The following is a 16332-nucleotide window of genomic DNA, read 5'->3' as shown; positions in this document are numbered from 1 at the left end:
TAATGGCATGATGCATTAACCATCTTGATTCGAAATTTCATATATGGTCTTGAGGTGGGTTTCGATGATGTAGATCTAGTTTGGGAGGGGACAAATATTTTCTGAACTTGGGGTTCAGTGTGCGCAGAACCTGTAACACACAAATCTTTTTAGCTCTCAGAAACGGACAGATCTCATACAACCACTGCTGCAAAGTAGGTAATGTGTTCCATATCCAAAACAATTAGCAATATACATACATGAACATAATATAGCAAACTGTTTACCTTTTTTTTTTCAGGCTTGCTTGTATTTACCCTAAGGTTTTTTTTTTTTCCAGGAAATGATGAAGTGGAGTATTGTTTTGGGGGTTTTCTTGCTATGTTTTCTTGCAAATAATCTAAGCGGTAAGCAGTGTACATTACTCATATTACTTTGGGCACTTTAGATATTTACTTTAAAAGCTATACTTCAAGATTTTCAGAATATAAAAAACTGCTGTATTTTATGGTAAATATTTCTGTATTAAAGGATATTGATGTTTATCAGATAAATAAAATGGAACATCTGTTAAAAGGAAAACACACGTTAATATTATAAACATTAAAGACTTGTGCGGTGTTCATCAGGACAAGTGTGCACATAGTTCGGAATAACATTTGTGAAGGAAACTCACACATTTCTTGAATCCCTCGGGAGATCCTCAGTTCTCATGCATGAATCAGCTCTTTGTAAGAGAGGATTTCAGATTTCATTCACTCTTCCTCTACTCTCTCCTTCCACAGGTGCCAGATTCATTCCTGAAGGGGGTAAACAGACTATTTACCATTTTGTTGGCTAGTATATAACATTTAAAAATCCTAAATGCACAATGAAGCTTTTATATAAGCAATTAATTGAACCCTTGGTGCTGGTTTTATAATTACATTCACTGTGTTAACTATATTGTTATGTTTGCCTGAGGACACAAAGAGGCACATTTAGACAACAAGATAACTTATGCAGTTACACATCAGCAATTCTGGAATGCAAGAACTCAGCAGGAATACACAAGCTCTATTTTTCTCTCTCACACGTAGTGCCCTATGAACAGCCCCCGGCTGTGCCCTACTGGCCTTACTCCACCTCAGATTTCTGGAACTATGTGGAATACTTCCGCAACATTGGGGCCTACAACCAGATCAATGAAATGGCCAGAACATTCTTTGCGCATCAGCATCTTGGAGACACGCTGGGTTATGAAGTGGCAGAGCAACATGGACACTAAATTGATGTTACGAGTTCATCACTAATAGTTTAGTTTGTGACTAATGATAGTTAACTAAATATAACTAAACACAATTTATAGCCCTGTAATAACGAGTGATGTGTTATATCCTTAAATGTATAAAAAAGCATACAGGAATAAGTTAATGTTTCATTGTATTGTGATTAACAGCTTCAGAGTACATGATTGTGATGTATTATACGACTAATGCAGTTACAAATATGCGAAATGTAAGAAATAAAACAATAAAGTGTCATACTGATGCACATCAATTATTTTAATACCATCACTGCAAAAAACCGTGAGGAGCAGTTCTCCAACCGAGCCAGTGGGACCCGTTTTCCACCCGGTTACATGTTGACGTAACACCACTAGTGGATGCGAAGCCTAAGCGAATCGATTCTTTCGAACAGTTCATCGTAAAGAACCGGGTTGTACCTGCTTACGACGTCACGTGGACCTGGCGACTGGCTCATGCTTTAAACATTTAAATAAACCCATATGGCAGTTTAATACTGCTTTATTATTATTTTTATTATGCTCTTCATTTTCGACTCGGTAATTATTAATTAATTAACAGAGTGGTTTTCGTGTAGTTGCACCCATGATTCAGCTTATTTTAAAATGTATTCAAGTCTTTTCAGAAACACAGCTTGCATTCATGCACTCTTTGGATGGACACGTGTTGGAAGTACGATTTATTTGTTTTTTTCTGCCGTTCGGATATTAAACAAATATAACTTTTCGCCCTGTCTGTCAAGTATTCGGTTCGACCGGGTTCGACGGGGAGACGGGGAGTCGCGCATTCAAAAAGATCCGACTCAAAAGAACAGTTCATTCAAGAGTGAATCTAAGCACAACCGGAAACAGAGGGGAAGCGCTGAAGTGTTTGTTTTGGTGAATGTGACAGTGAACTGAAAATACACAATTTAAACTTTTGTTTATCGCTGATTTTAAGTGCTCGCTCTGAAGTTATGAAGCCAGCAGTTGATGAAATGTTTCCCGAGGGAGCCGGTCCGTACGTGGACCTGGATGAGGTTCGTGTTTAACACGTTTCTATACAGATTTCTATACAGACAACGTTAAGCCATTTGATAAATACACTTAAAAAATCTCGATCTGTTTAAACCACAGCGTGACGTTCCACTGTAGCGATTAACCTTCTATACAGTGCTAAACGCATTTTTATGTAACTTATATTATCCAATTAGTATTTATTCAATAAATGTATTTATTTATATATATATATATATATATATATATATATATATATATATATATATATATATATATATATATATGGAGTATTGTTTTTTTCTAAAACAGTATAACTTTGCTCGCTGAAACGAACGAGTGCACGTCTATCGTAATGGTCGTGAAGTAATGCTGCAGTGCTGTGTGTTTGACAGGCAGGGGGCAGCACTGGGCTGCTGATGGATCTGGCCGCCAATGAGAAGGCAGTACATTCAGACTTTTTCAATGGTGAGACTGAGAAACTCCATATATGACTCATTATGATAAAGTACAGTACGTCGATCAATTACGTTCTTTGACCTTTCCAATGGTTTGGCTAAACGCATTTTTATGTAACTTATATTATCCAATTAGTATTTATTCAATAAATGTATTTATTTATATATATATATATATATATATATATATATATATATATATATATATATATATAAATAATGGAGTATTGTTTTTTCTAAAACAGTATAACTTTGCTCGCTGAAACGAACGAGTCCACGTCTATCGTAATGGTCGTGTAGTAATGCTGCAGTGCTGTGTATTGACAGGCAGGCGGCAGCACTGGCCTGCTGATGGATCTGGCCGCCAATGAGAAGGCAGTACATTCAGACTTTTTCAATGGTGAGACTGAGAAACTCCATATATGACTCATTATGATAAAGTACAGTACGTCGATCAATTACGTTCTTTGACCTTTCCAATGGTTTGTCATTACTAGAATTTTTTAAATTAAAAATAATTTTTATGAAATTCCCAGGAAAGATTTTTAAGTTTTATGTAAAGAAGAAATACTTTAGAATACAGTAAAACATACAAATTCCAATTATTTTAAAGATTTATTTACTTTTCCAAGCCTGTAAATGTAAATTTTTAAATTCTATGTTGAAATTGTGGAATAATTTAGTGATTAATAATTGGAATAATTAAGGTTTTTAATCCAATTTATTAGGTTGCATTCAAAAATACAGTAAATCCAGTGATTTTGTGAAATATTTAATTTCATGGTTTCTTGCTTTTTCTTTCTTCTTTTTTTTTAAATCTTTCTTGCTCCAGACTTTTGAATGGAAATGTATCACAGTTTCCACAAAAATATGAAGCAGCACAACTGTTTTCAGCCTTGATAATAATAAATGTTAATTGAGCATCAAATCAGCATATTAAAATGATTTCTGAAGGATCATGCCACACTAAAGACTGGAGTAATGATTCTGAAAATTTAGCTTTGCCATCACTGGAATAAATTGTATTTTTATTTTTAAAAACAGTTTTTACAGTATTTTTGGTTAAATATTTTAATAAATTATTCCAAACTTTTGACTGTGTGTGTGTGTGTGTGTGTATATATATATATATATATATATATATATATATATATATATATATATATATATATATATATATACACTGTGCAAATTATTTATTAAAAACATTCTTTCCATTAGGTTGCTATTTTCACTTGTTTTCTTGGTAACAGAATTTGCAAAGTGCTTTAGCATGCTTACTCTACAATTTTTTTTCCGTCTTCTAGTGACAGTAAAGGTAGTTTGTGCTTGGCACAGGGAGACCTAAAAACAGGCAGTTAAAGAATAAAGGAGGTATGAAGCTGAGCCCATGTAAAGCTCTTTTATTGGGCTTCATTGGCTCCAGCGCAGCAGGTCTTCCCTCTTTAGAGGCTCTGTATCAGCACTTGAAGTAGCTGAACACGTGTCACTCAGGGGCGTTTTTTTCTGGGGGTCCTTTTTAAAGGTTTACAGAAAATAACCTACAGACCACGATAAGAGCTCATACCCTCATTCTACTGAGAACAGCATGTTAAAGATGATTTTTTTGTGCAATTTATTATTTAAAAAAAGCTCTTCTACATATTCTGTTAAATAACACTAAATAAACATTATTTATTTCTTCTCTTTTCCCATGAATTTTTACGCTTCTCTTTTCTCCACAGATTTTGAAGATCTGTTCGATGACGATGATATTCAGTGACGAAGAGGACGAATAGGATGGATTTCTCGATTGTATAAAATGTTGTACATTTAAGTGTTTTTTTTCTGTCTTCACTTTAAGAGTGATGTTGCATTGTTAACGCTGTTCAATAATAAACTTTTGTGCAATACAATGTCTTCCTTTTTCCAGATGTTTCCACATTTAAAAAAACCCCAGACATTCCGAGTCAAAAATTGGAATTATTGTAAACGATTTTTCCCTAGGCTGAAATCTGTTTCTAGTCCTTATTGTAGGTTTTTGCACATTCCTGAACACCTGAAAGGGTGCATAATTATACATGCAATCCACTGTTAACATAAAGCACAGATGTTTTACACCCTGACATTGACATCAAAATATTTTTTCTTGCAGATATACTGTATCTGAACAGACATCATAATCTGTTATAATTCAAGTCAGATAATTAAAAAAGACATACATTAATTCCTAATCTGTATTGCTGTATCTCAAACAGGGTTTTAATTGTGAATGATCACTTGTTATGCCATTCTGCGCAGTGAGATGATGGATTGAGCTGGTGCTTTGCAGATGTGTGTATGATAAAATTCCCCATAACGGTTTTGCCCTGTTTGCTGCAGTTGACGCTTCAGTGCATTCAGTCTGACACAATATCCACTAGATTAGTTTAATCTCTTTTATTCTGGTATCTAAAGATAACAAAGGATCATCACTTGAATTTACAGGGTCCGGACAAAATATTTATGGGCACTTCCTTCCCCATTTACTCAGCAATGTAAAGACACGTACAGTACATTCCCATCTGTTGATGGCAACCCTGAAGTTGTGTTATTACATAGACTTAAAGGGAACCTGCAAGCATACTTAAAGAAATAGTTTCCCCAAAATGAAAATTTGCTGAACATGAACTAACTCTAAGTCTCAGTTTTTGTTTCTTCAATTTGGAACAGATTTGGACAAATTAACCATTACATCACTTGCTCACCACTGGATCCTCTGTAGTGAATGGGTGCCGTCAGAACATCCAAACAGCTGATAAAAACATCTCAATTATATTTAATTTTCTCAATAAAACAACTGTAAAAATTGAAAAGTTTTTTTTGTCTTTACCTTCTAAACACAGTCTAAAGTTGCAACTGATTTGCTGGGCCAGAGAGGGCCAATCATAGGGTTGGAAGCTGCATGTATTCAGCCCAATGGGATGCACCTTTTTTGTTTTTAATTATTAAGGTTGGGTTTATATTGTGGCTAGGTTCTCAACGGTGTGCCCAGTTGGTGTACAGGGGTGTGTTGAGACTGTTGTAGCCTACACGAGGGGTTTGGCTCACCTTCCTCTTCCAGTCGGTCAGCTGTAGAGCTGAACTTCAACTTCACATCATCCTAACACAGGTAAGACAGAGCTCAAAAACCCTTTTGTATGTCCTTTCATTTGTCTGATTATAAAACAAATGCACCTTTCTCAATTTCAAAAACCCATATAGTTACTTTCAACAATATGCAGATGTGCCCCAAATGTTACTATGTTAACAGTTCTAAAACATTTTTTTTTTGCACATTTAAATAATCGTAAGATAATTTTTAAATTGTTCTATATTTAAGAAACTCTTTGTGTTTGAAAAAGTTGAAAGCTGCACAAGCAAAATACTGACATTGACAGGAACATTGTAAGCATAAAATTACAAGTTAAATGTGTAATTTATGTTTCTTTGTATACAGGCATTTGTAGCAGGTAAAAACCAATAATTTGCAGGTAATCAAACATAGAGTGAAGTTTCATGTCAGTTCTTTCTACATGTAAAATTGAAGTGCTATTTGAAGAGTTTTTTTTCTAATTTGATCAATTCTTCCTCAGAATTGTCAAATATCAGTTCAAATATCACTAAATTTAGATGATCAAATATAAAGGAGCAATAGTACACTCTCTCTTAAAATGATTCTCATCTCATCTTGATAGAGGTTCATCTTGTTAAAGTATGAATATGAAAATACATATTTAAATGCTGTAAATAATTTTGTTTATCCAAAGGAATCAGGAAGGTTAAAAATGGCTTGTTTAAGGGGATCTTCTGTCTTCCATGTGTTGCTGCTAGCAACACTATTATTACCAGGTGAGACTTGTAAATGATTTTTTTTCTTTTCTTCTGAGTGAAACTTCCCCAAAAGCCCTGTAGCAAACAAGGGGGTATCAAGTTTCTGAGTGCCAGGTCTTTCTTTTTTGCTCTGCAACTGGAAAAATTATTAACGGTTGTCAGCAAAACTCAAGTGCACCAGGTTTCCAGATGTGGCAGCAGTTTACAAGCTCATAAAAAAGAAACTTGCTGTGCTGATACTCTGAAAGAGCAACATTTTCTTTACCTCCCTCATACAAGACAATGAGATCTTCCGTTCAGTCACCTCACATTAAAGCCATCCATGATCCACTCGTTCCTATTCCAGCAGAGATGAAGATCCCCTTCAGAGAGATAAGATGGAAAAAGTGTCAGTTCATATATTTTCTGACACTAGGATAATTAAGTTCACCTGTAGTTACAGAGGCTCCATTCCTTTGTAGACTTTATAGCTTTTGCTTGTATACGAGCCCAGTTATGGCGGCCCCCTGCTACCAGGCATCAAAGTGCTGATGTGTGGTGTTTGAAGATTAATTTCCTACAATACCCTCTATATTACCACCTTCCCTTTCCCCCCAAAACTTGTAAAACTGCATCCTGCTGCCCTCAGCTCATTGGACCTTTACTATCTGTAAGCATTTTCTACTCAATCTTTGACAAAATGCAACATTTGGTTGAGACTCGAACCACTTAATTTTTTCTCTCTCTACTCTTCTTCTCAAACAGATTTTCTCTTGGCTGGCCCTGTGACCCGGCGTTTAAAAGGAGACGGTAAGTATGGCTTGTTCGCCTGTTTTGTTTGCTTCTTTATAGAGTCCCAATTCATTTATCTGTTGTATAGCTACCATATAATCTGAATGTTAGATATGCACAATGAAGTAACACATAGTGTTTCTGCCAGATGGAAGTGATGAAAGAACAGGCCTTGAAGCAGGTCCAAAACTAATCCGCAACAGGAGAAACATCAGTTGGTACAAGCAGCACTCTGACTTCTGGAGCTGGTACAAATACTTCACTGACAATGGGAACCAAGAGGGAGTGAGTACAGCGTATTATGAACTAAACAGGACAACATAGCACACCTGCAGGTCCTATGAGATTTGTTAGTTTTTGCAAAGGTTATTCTTAAGGATGCACAATATATCAGTACCACACTGGCCCAGAATTTTAATACCAGGAAATCTCTTGTTATTATCTTGAGGATGATTGCGGTTACTTATGTGTTTTGTGTTGGTTGTCTAACCCAAGTACTGAATCAAAATCATTTGTCGTCACTTTTCAGGTCGCAGAGCTGGATCGTGTCTATCTTGCATACTTGCAGAACAAGAATCGGGCTGAGGCAGGTCGTTCCTACAAGCTGTACCTGCAGCACCTAAGCGACATCTACAAATCTTGTGCCGAGTCTGATGACCCAAACTGTGTGGCCTCGTACACCAACAGACCCAAGCCCAAAGCTGAAGCACCAGTGCCTGCCCCAGTCAAGGCTTGTGACCCTTACAGAGACCCATACTGCTTGTACTCGAAGGGATACTCATATTACCCATACATGGCTCCGGCCCCAGCTGCTGTCAAAGCCCCTGCACCTGCCCCAGTCAAAGCCCCAGCCTACATCCACACCCCTGTGGTGAAAGATCCACGTTCTGGTTACTACAACTACTCTCCATTGGTGCAGCCCTTCCTGTCAGCTGAGCAAAGGGCTGAGCTGTTGCGCATCTGTGATGCAGAGGATGTCGAGTGTCTTCAGTACCACCTCCGTGCTGCTTACGGATACAAGCCTGCTGTTGCCCCGGCCCCATCCTATGCCCATCTCGGCTGTGACCCTAAGACCGATCCTCACTGCGTCCCTCATCTGGTCCAGAAGGCGCCATCTGGTTTGTACCTGCGTTATCCCCATTGTGACCCTCGAGTTAACCCATATTGTGCTTATGCTGCTGCTCTGGCATCCTCAAAAAATCTTGAAGCCCCATCTTCTGGCTTGGAGAGACCCTGCAACCCTCTCTACGATGATAACTGCAACCCTCTGACAGCCACAAGGTTCGGCAGCTTGGCTCCTGAAGATCTGAGGGATGAGCCCGCCTCGGAAGCCAGTACTATGCGGGCACCTCCGAGCCCTCGTCAAGACCCTTACGCCATGTACCGTGATGCATATGCTGGGGCTGACCTGCGAAGACACCTGCCTACACAACTTCAGCCTCCGAGGCACCAACTGGAGGAACCTCAACATCCTTTGGGACCCCCTGGGAAGACCAAAGAGGGATATGACTGTTTCATCGGGTATGATAAAGAGTGCTTCCCACTGGGTTCCCAAAACGAGCACCGTCCAGCTGTGCAAAGACAGCCGTCCTACTCAACCAAAGCCTACGAGCCCCACCTGAATGCCTATGGATCCAGAAATGGAGTAATCGAACCTGATGCTGACTGTGACCCGGAGTATGACAGAAACTGCCGTTTGCGCCACTACGAACCTGAGTTAGCTGAACCCGCCAGTCCATCACCTCAAGAGGAGCCAGCCCAGGAGGAATCCCACCATGAGGACGTCCCTCAGCATAGAGAAGAGTCCTACCCTGAGGCCCCAGGCTACAACCAGCAGCAATACGAGCCCTACATGAGCGGACAAGAGGATCCATATGCTGGATTCGGCCCCCAGGAACCAGGAGCGATTAGTTTTCAGGATGTCCTGAGAGGATACGGTGGTCGGTATCCTGGCCAGGATGACCACCGTGCCTACAATGGAGACTACAGAAAGAAATAAATACCTGTGACAATGTATGCCAAGAATAGTAGGTCAGGACAGAAGGTTTTTGTTTGTAGATAAATATTAAAGGCACACTTGTAGAAAAGGTGCACACATCAGTTTCACAGGATTTCACTTGGTTCGTTCAAAATATTTTTCGAGAGCTGCTGAAATTCCCTGGCTCTGGAGTTTGACAGCACATGTATAGGGAAAAATATTTGATTCTTATGATTTCTTTCTGATTCTTTTAACCCATGTAACCTGATTGTGTGATGCAGCATCTCTAGGAGAGATAGTCTACTTGAAGAGCACTTGAAATAGCTCTTCGTATTATTGTGGAGGGAAAATTACACAAAACAAAGTATGTAAAAGGTGAACAGTGTACTTGAATATACTGTAACCTCTCCCATTTTGGCTTTTTATTTGTAAATTCACCTAAAAGTTTCCCTTCAAATTAATATTTAATGATCTTTTGGGACCCTTGCATATTTGTATTCTTTTTTTAAATCGCCAAATTGATGCTTTGTGATTTGTTTGCATATTTGTAAGATGTTTTTCTTTGAATGTTTCAAATAAAAGCTTTAAAGATCTTGAGCTCTTTTTATTTGCAAATGCATGAGTACTATTGACAAACTAGCTAATTTAACAAACAGTTTTTCTATTAATTACAATCAAGTAACATTATTTTGAAAAACTGCTGGTAGAAATTGTTACCCATATTTTATTGGACTATCATAGACAAGTGAATTATTATGCCATAAGTATTATTCCATCCTACTGTCATTCACAAGAGCAATGCAATACTAAAACCAATTAATTATCTCACTGTTCAACTTATTAACACATAAACAGTCAATGATAATAAAATAATCTGCACCAAAGCAGCATAAAAATCCATATTTTATAACAAGTACCCATCATGTACTGCTTTTACAGTTGGCAAACTTTAACATTTTCAGCCGCAAATCTAAATAAAATATAATTATAAGGTAATAGCTCAGCATGTATGGTGGTACAGTATATACTGACCTTGAACATTGATTAAAATATCTGCGAGTATAAAGTATGCTAAACTGCACACCAACTGCTGTACTGAGAGGAAGCCAGTTGGCTAGATGTGACATGTTTAGCGGATGGGCAGGCAGACTCCCTGTGAACATATCTGGCCTATACATCTAAAAATGACGGGGCTTATGACAATATCAAAAATACACACACACACTGCAAATAATCTCTTCACTGCATTAAACTGACTAATTGTTCCGATTAAGTGTACATGTGGATACAAATACATCCACATAGACAGTGTCAGCGTCTGTGGTTGTCAATTGGGTTGCTTATGATTTTAGGAGTCAAAAGGAAGCCAGTGAAGGTGGAGTCGTTGTTGTTATCTGCATAAATCCCTGCATCAAATATGTCATCATACAACTGTAGCCAAACCTCATCTCCAGCAGACAGATTTAAAATCACCCCTCCGGAGGCTTGATCCAGATTTCCGTTGTGGAACTGGTCAAGATTGAAGGCCACAGTCCAGCCATTTTTATACATAGCTACCTTGGTGTCCTTCCCATTGATGGTAAGATGATATGTAAAGTAGTAGATCCCAGGGATGGCACAGTGAAATTTTCCAGATATGTCGTTGTAGTGGTGCTGGTCATTGTAGAAGGTTTTAGTGAAGCGGATGGGAGCCCCACTAGCTGGGCTGGTTTTACCTGTGGGTCCCATGCTTAAAGCAGAGCGATAAGGAAAGGAACCCTCTCCTCTTTCTCCTTTCAGACCGGGGTTTCCAGGAAATCCTCTTTTTCCTGCAGGTCCCATGTCCCCTGGTTCACCTGGCTCTCCATTCGGTCCTTTGGGGCCTTGACAAAGATAACTGAATTAATTAAGATTTTTGCAGACAAACCATTTATTTTGTTAACTGAGAAGAATCCATAAATCTATATTCACTGAAGAAAAGTTTTTTAGAGAATGTTTCTTCAGTTTAGGTTGCGGGTCAAATTGACTAATTTTGTTTTTTAGTTGTTTGAAATACTGGTGATGTTTATCTTGAAAATTTAGGGTCACGAACAGGCCTGCAAAAGTGCTGACACACGTGGACAATATTTTTACAATTTCCATAATTACAATATTTGCAGGTCAAATAGAAACATTTTATGATGCATTTTATGTCGGTTTTTTAGTTATGCTCTGAGTGAATTTACACTTATGCATTTGGCAGCCACTCTATGTTTTTGCTGTTTTTAGCTGCTTTTTTGTTGTTTATCATAGTGTGAATTTTGATCAACTGTACTAAATCCAATTAGGGTTAATTTAGATATTAATATTAGATATTAAAGGGTGGTTTAAAAGTTTAAATACTTTTTATGGGCACCCAATACCATTAGGAGTTTGTAAATGAATCACCTGAATCTCCGATATCTCCCTTTTCTCCCTCACGCCCATCAAGTCCATCCCGCCCGGGGATGCCATCAAAACCTGGGGTGCCAGGAACACCCCTCATCCAACGGGCACAAGGTTCCCTGCCGTCCTGCTTAGCCAGCTCTGTGTCCTCCTCCTGAGAGACATCCAGTCCGGCTGCCATTACCACATAAAGCATAGCTATCCATGCAGGCTTCATTGTAAGAGCCATGTGATCAATCTGTTGTGTAATAATTAAAAACATTCATGATTAGAATTTAGATGAAAAAGTCAGTTTAACACACTTTGTGTGAACAGCTAATATGTTATTATCTGATCACTTTTGAAGCTTTCTGAATATTGATATCTGCTTATTTAAGGAAGGTAAAGGAGCAAGTAACTGCCTGGTAACCTAGAAAGACTCATTTAATCGTGCTCTATTCATACAATTTAGCAATATAGAGCTGCTAGCATAAGAGCAGGAGGAACTTTAATGTAATCATGGGGCGCCACCTTGTGGCTCATATAATGTAGTATCAAGCTTTCAAAGGGCTCCAGAGACACCAAGGCAGAGATGAATAAGATAAAATTGGTAAAAATATATGGGTAGATAAATTTTTTTTTTTTAATCTTTAATTCACAAAACATGCATTACATATGAATTACATATAGACTATAATATAAATATGTAATATATAAATATAATATTACTATATGTATATATATATATAATATATATATATATATATATATATAATATATATATATATATATATATATATATATATATATATATATATATAATATATATATAAAGTTAAAAGTGCAGCCTTTGTGGGCATACAAGACTTCATTCAAAAACATTTTTAATGGTAGTGTATACAGCCCCCATTATTCATGAAAAAAATTCTCTATAACAAAAACAGATTCAATGACCTGGCAGATTACATTTCATAACTATATTTAAATGTAATTCTGTTGTTTGAACCACAGTCAAGGCAGGCTGGTCTATAATCATAATCCTACCTCAGGTTTTGATAAGGTTAGCACAATAGAGCTCAATGGACATGACAATTTATCTTAATAATTCATAATGTTGTTACATACCTATTACTGCAACATTTCTCCAGGTCCTTTATAAGGACTCTCAGAGTTAATTAGACGCTTCATTAAAACATGAAACCATTAGATATGAAGGGAGTTCTCTATTCTCTGCTCTTCTCATCTCTGTTTTGCTGTAAAAGGTCAATTTTCATCTCACGCAGCTCCCTGTGCCGTACCTGACACTTCACTGGACTAATTATATTACTTGTACTGATAATAAAATGCCAGCATATATTTGGTTAAACAATGTTTTGCTGAAATGTCATGACTATGAATTATCGTCCTCCTATTTCACCTTTGAATCAACACCATCGATCTACTATTGTGTTTGTTTAAGCGGATATCATGTGTGAGCACAATGAACACATTAGGTGTTGTGAGAGCAAAAAAAGAGACCCCATTAATTTAATTTAATTAATTTAATTTGATCAGAAACTGCTTACAATGGGTAAGTCATACATATGCAGGGGAAATATTAACCCATTAAAGGCTTCTAAATTATGAACATGATCAAAACTTTGCTGATAAACTTGTACTTGTATAACTTATATATTGTTAGTAATATTTCAAGATGAACACCGGACTGAAGCAACGTAGGATTATGTGATTATCCATACATCATTTTTTAGGGAAAAAAATATATATGTAAAAATGTGAGTATCAAATATGATACATAAGACTTTGGAGACCATTTATTTGTACATTCCTTAATCAACATTGTATTGCATTATATGGCCAAAAGTCAGTAAAACTTACTATTTGGTCATATAAAATCAGCAAATGCAACAAATTGCATACTTTTTGCTCAGTTGGGTCTCTGAATAAATATTATGCATCAAATACTCAACATAAAACATATATTTACAGAGGGATGTCCTTTGATTTAACCTTTTTTTTCTCTAGTCAATACATTCTCATGTCGACCATGTTGTACAAAAGTATGAGAAAAGCAAATATTTGCAGAATTTATTAATGCAACCAAAAAACAAAATATGCTGATTTGACATACTTTCCAGTTTTAATTACAACAACCTTCGACCTCTAAACCGTACTGACTATAAAAGCTATTTTAAACTTAGCAATGTAGATTTAGAGGAGCATTTCAGAGCCATTTATGCTACAGAAGTTTTATTTTGTCAAACGAAGAGAGTAAAACTAATGTTCTAAAGCATTAAATGTAAGTTAAGTAACATGCCAAGTAGTTAACCTAATTTATTTTTTACAAGAAAGCACTGTATTTAGTTCAGAGACCTAAAGGAGATTCATTATTGAACCAGTCAGCTTCTGCAAGCACAAGTAGCAAGCATCTGCAGGGAAAGTCATCACTGAGATCAATCAGAGCACATGTACATTAATCAGTGTCAAAATATAAGCAAGTATGCATCGGTTACCATGGACACAAATGAGGAATCTGGGTTTCAACCCAATGGTTCAGAAGGTATGAGAAGGAAAAGCCCAGTGAACAAGGCTTATCTTACCACTGCAGAGGTTTCCATTATGCACAGTTAGAGTCATTTCATGGCTGCTTGTTTGCAGCTCTAATAGGATACCTCTGGAATTGGATTATAGAGGTAATAGGGGAATAATACCGTGAGGGGTTTATTACTATTATGACAGCTTCGTTCAGGAGGGAAAAATATACAGTTACATTTGAAAATGGGTTTTCATGGTTTGAAAGCATAACTTTGAATGAATATCGTTGGAGGTAGAAAGTTGTCTGGCTGAAGTTTGAGGAAAAGTTCCCATAGGCTGTCAAAGTCCAACTCTCTCTCATTGAAGACAGCTCAGCTATGCTGTTAGCTCAAACAGAGTGTTCTACTGGATAAACATTATATTCGATTGACCCCTCAATCGCCTTAATCACAAACGGGGATGAAATAATAAAAATTAGGGAAATTTCATTGTGTGCCAGTAAACTTAACGTTTGATCAAATAACCCGTTCAGTATGTTCAATCTTCCATACCGCTAATAAGCTTAATGAAAGTCTCTGTAAACAGTCACCTCTGAACTCTATACATCTGAGAGGCTTAGCCACAAGATAAGCTGACCAAATTTCAGAAGTGAAAACCAGGCATATTACTAGTTCAGCACTTAATATATAATTGAACTTATTTTCCTCCCTGTATATAGTATGTTCTTTCTTTACCATATGCTAGCAGCTTGACAGTTAGTTAACAGCCTCAATGAACTTCAGACATAGAGTTGATCATTTTTCATTTTTTCTTTTAGAAGACGATGACGAGTCACAATAAATGGGAACTGTGTCCGGAAAACAAAGATGTCTGGTCGTCCTAACATATGACTATGAGGATTGCAACTGTGCTGGGTTTTAATGAAGATTTATGGCAGCGCAGCTGATCATTTCTCAAAGTCCAGATATTAAGTTTTTGTGAAAAACATTCAGAAGAATCATCATTCAAACCCTGGAGAGCAGAAGAAAATGAATACTCTATGATACTCTGGATTGGTCCTCAGTATTTAGGGGATATTTATTCCATACTGATAGTTTACTAATTAAAAACTTTGTACACTTTGAAGTATAGTCTTAGTAAACTACTAGTTAAGTAGTTTATACTGCAAGTATACTCATGAGTTTTCTTTAAGTGAACTTTACATCATACTTTATGTATACTACTATGTCCCTATTTAGGTTTTAATTTGTATATATTTTGTTATATGAATATCTGAACATACAAAACATCCAAAGAAAGAACAGGGTATCTGCTTGTAAACAAAAACATTTTATTCTAGCTTCATGCATTCTTTTTTAAACACTTTAATGTGGGTAAGTTGCATAAAAAATAAATAACATTTTGAACAAAAAGCTGTAAAAAGACTATGAATTGGATTCAGAATGATAATCAAAACGTAGATGAAGTCAATGAACATCCCAAAGCTTGACTGTAATTATTACCTCTTCATCGGTCGACATTTTATTCCATAATATTACAGTTTTGATGCTGTTTCATGTCAGATGATCGTGTTACATGTGTTAGTATCTGTTGTTTTTTTTCTTCTTCATTTGTGTTTTTTTTTGGGAAATTGTGCACAGAAGATGTGTACTAGCGCCCTCTACCATATAACAATGAAAACACAGATTCTAGGAGCACAAGTATGGCTCAAATATATTTAGACTTTTTGTAAGTATAAGTCAAGTATATTTCAATGTCATTTTAAGTATATTTCTGTGGAGTACATAAAGCCCATTTCTGAGAAGTACATAAAAAGTAAACTAAAAGCATACTTTCCTATTTTTTAGTTTAAAAGAAGTATACTAATAGCACACTTGAATAAACTTCTTTTTCGTAAGGGTTACTAACACAGCAGATGACTACATTGTGATAGATGTGGATGCTGCATTAAAAGCACCGCTGGGTCACTGGATACACTGCTAGGATTTTATTGCTGGGATATGAGAGGCCATGGGCAGATCTTCCTTTGGCCTTAAAGCACATGAATCATCATAAAGGAGAGTAACTGGGGAAGGTCTGATTGACAAGCTGGAAAATTATTAGATTTTTTATGATGC

General features: G+C 36.7%; 3 protein-coding genes across 5 annotated transcripts; 2 read left to right on the top strand and 1 right to left on the bottom strand.

The window, feature by feature from the left end:
• Positions 1-23: 23 nt before the first annotated feature.
• On the top strand, positions 24-4617 carry LOC109083010 (otospiralin). Of its 2 annotated transcripts, none has more exons than XM_019097833.2 (6): positions 24-194; positions 320-386; positions 765-788; positions 1059-2283; positions 3046-3118; positions 4443-4617. In XM_019097833.2, the coding sequence occupies exons 2-4, from the start codon at positions 323-325 to the stop codon at positions 1244-1246; spliced, it is 276 nt and encodes a 91-aa protein (XP_018953378.1). In that variant the 5' UTR covers positions 24-194; positions 320-322; the 3' UTR covers positions 1247-2283; positions 3046-3118; positions 4443-4617. The 2 variants fall into 2 exon arrangements, with proteins under 2 accessions (XP_018953378.1, XP_018953377.1); XM_019097832.2 differs by having other exon boundaries at positions 99-198.
• Positions 4618-5691: 1074 nt separating this feature from the next.
• Positions 5692-9717, top strand: LOC109083011. 2 transcript variants are annotated; one of them, XM_042714479.1, is made up of 6 exons: positions 5701-5848; positions 6176-6209; positions 6486-6567; positions 7294-7338; positions 7469-7605; positions 7850-9717. In XM_042714479.1, the coding sequence occupies exons 3-6, from the start codon at positions 6504-6506 to the stop codon at positions 9317-9319; spliced, it is 1716 nt and encodes a 571-aa protein (XP_042570413.1). In that variant the 5' UTR covers positions 5701-5848; positions 6176-6209; positions 6486-6503; the 3' UTR covers positions 9320-9717. The 2 variants fall into 2 exon arrangements, with proteins under 2 accessions (XP_018953379.1, XP_042570413.1); XM_019097834.2 differs by lacking the exon at positions 6176-6209 and having other exon boundaries at positions 5692-5848.
• Positions 9718-10609: 892 nt separating this feature from the next.
• On the bottom strand, positions 10610-11882 carry LOC109083005 (adiponectin-like). The gene is made up of 2 exons (XM_019097827.2): positions 11705-11882; positions 10610-11160 (listed from the first exon to the last, which is right to left on the bottom strand). Exons 1-2 carry the CDS (start codon positions 11880-11882, stop codon positions 10610-10612), a joined length of 729 nt encoding a protein of 242 aa, XP_018953372.2.
• Between the last annotated feature and the right edge of the window lie 4450 nt (positions 11883-16332).

This window comes from Cyprinus carpio, chromosome A24 (assembly GCF_018340385.1).
Source record: "Cyprinus carpio isolate SPL01 chromosome A24, ASM1834038v1, whole genome shotgun sequence".
In the NCBI taxonomy this organism is placed as follows: domain Eukaryota; kingdom Metazoa; phylum Chordata; class Actinopteri; order Cypriniformes; family Cyprinidae; genus Cyprinus; species Cyprinus carpio.
Note: the sequence above shows the minus strand (reverse complement) of the source record. Positions and strands in the feature narration are given on the sequence as shown.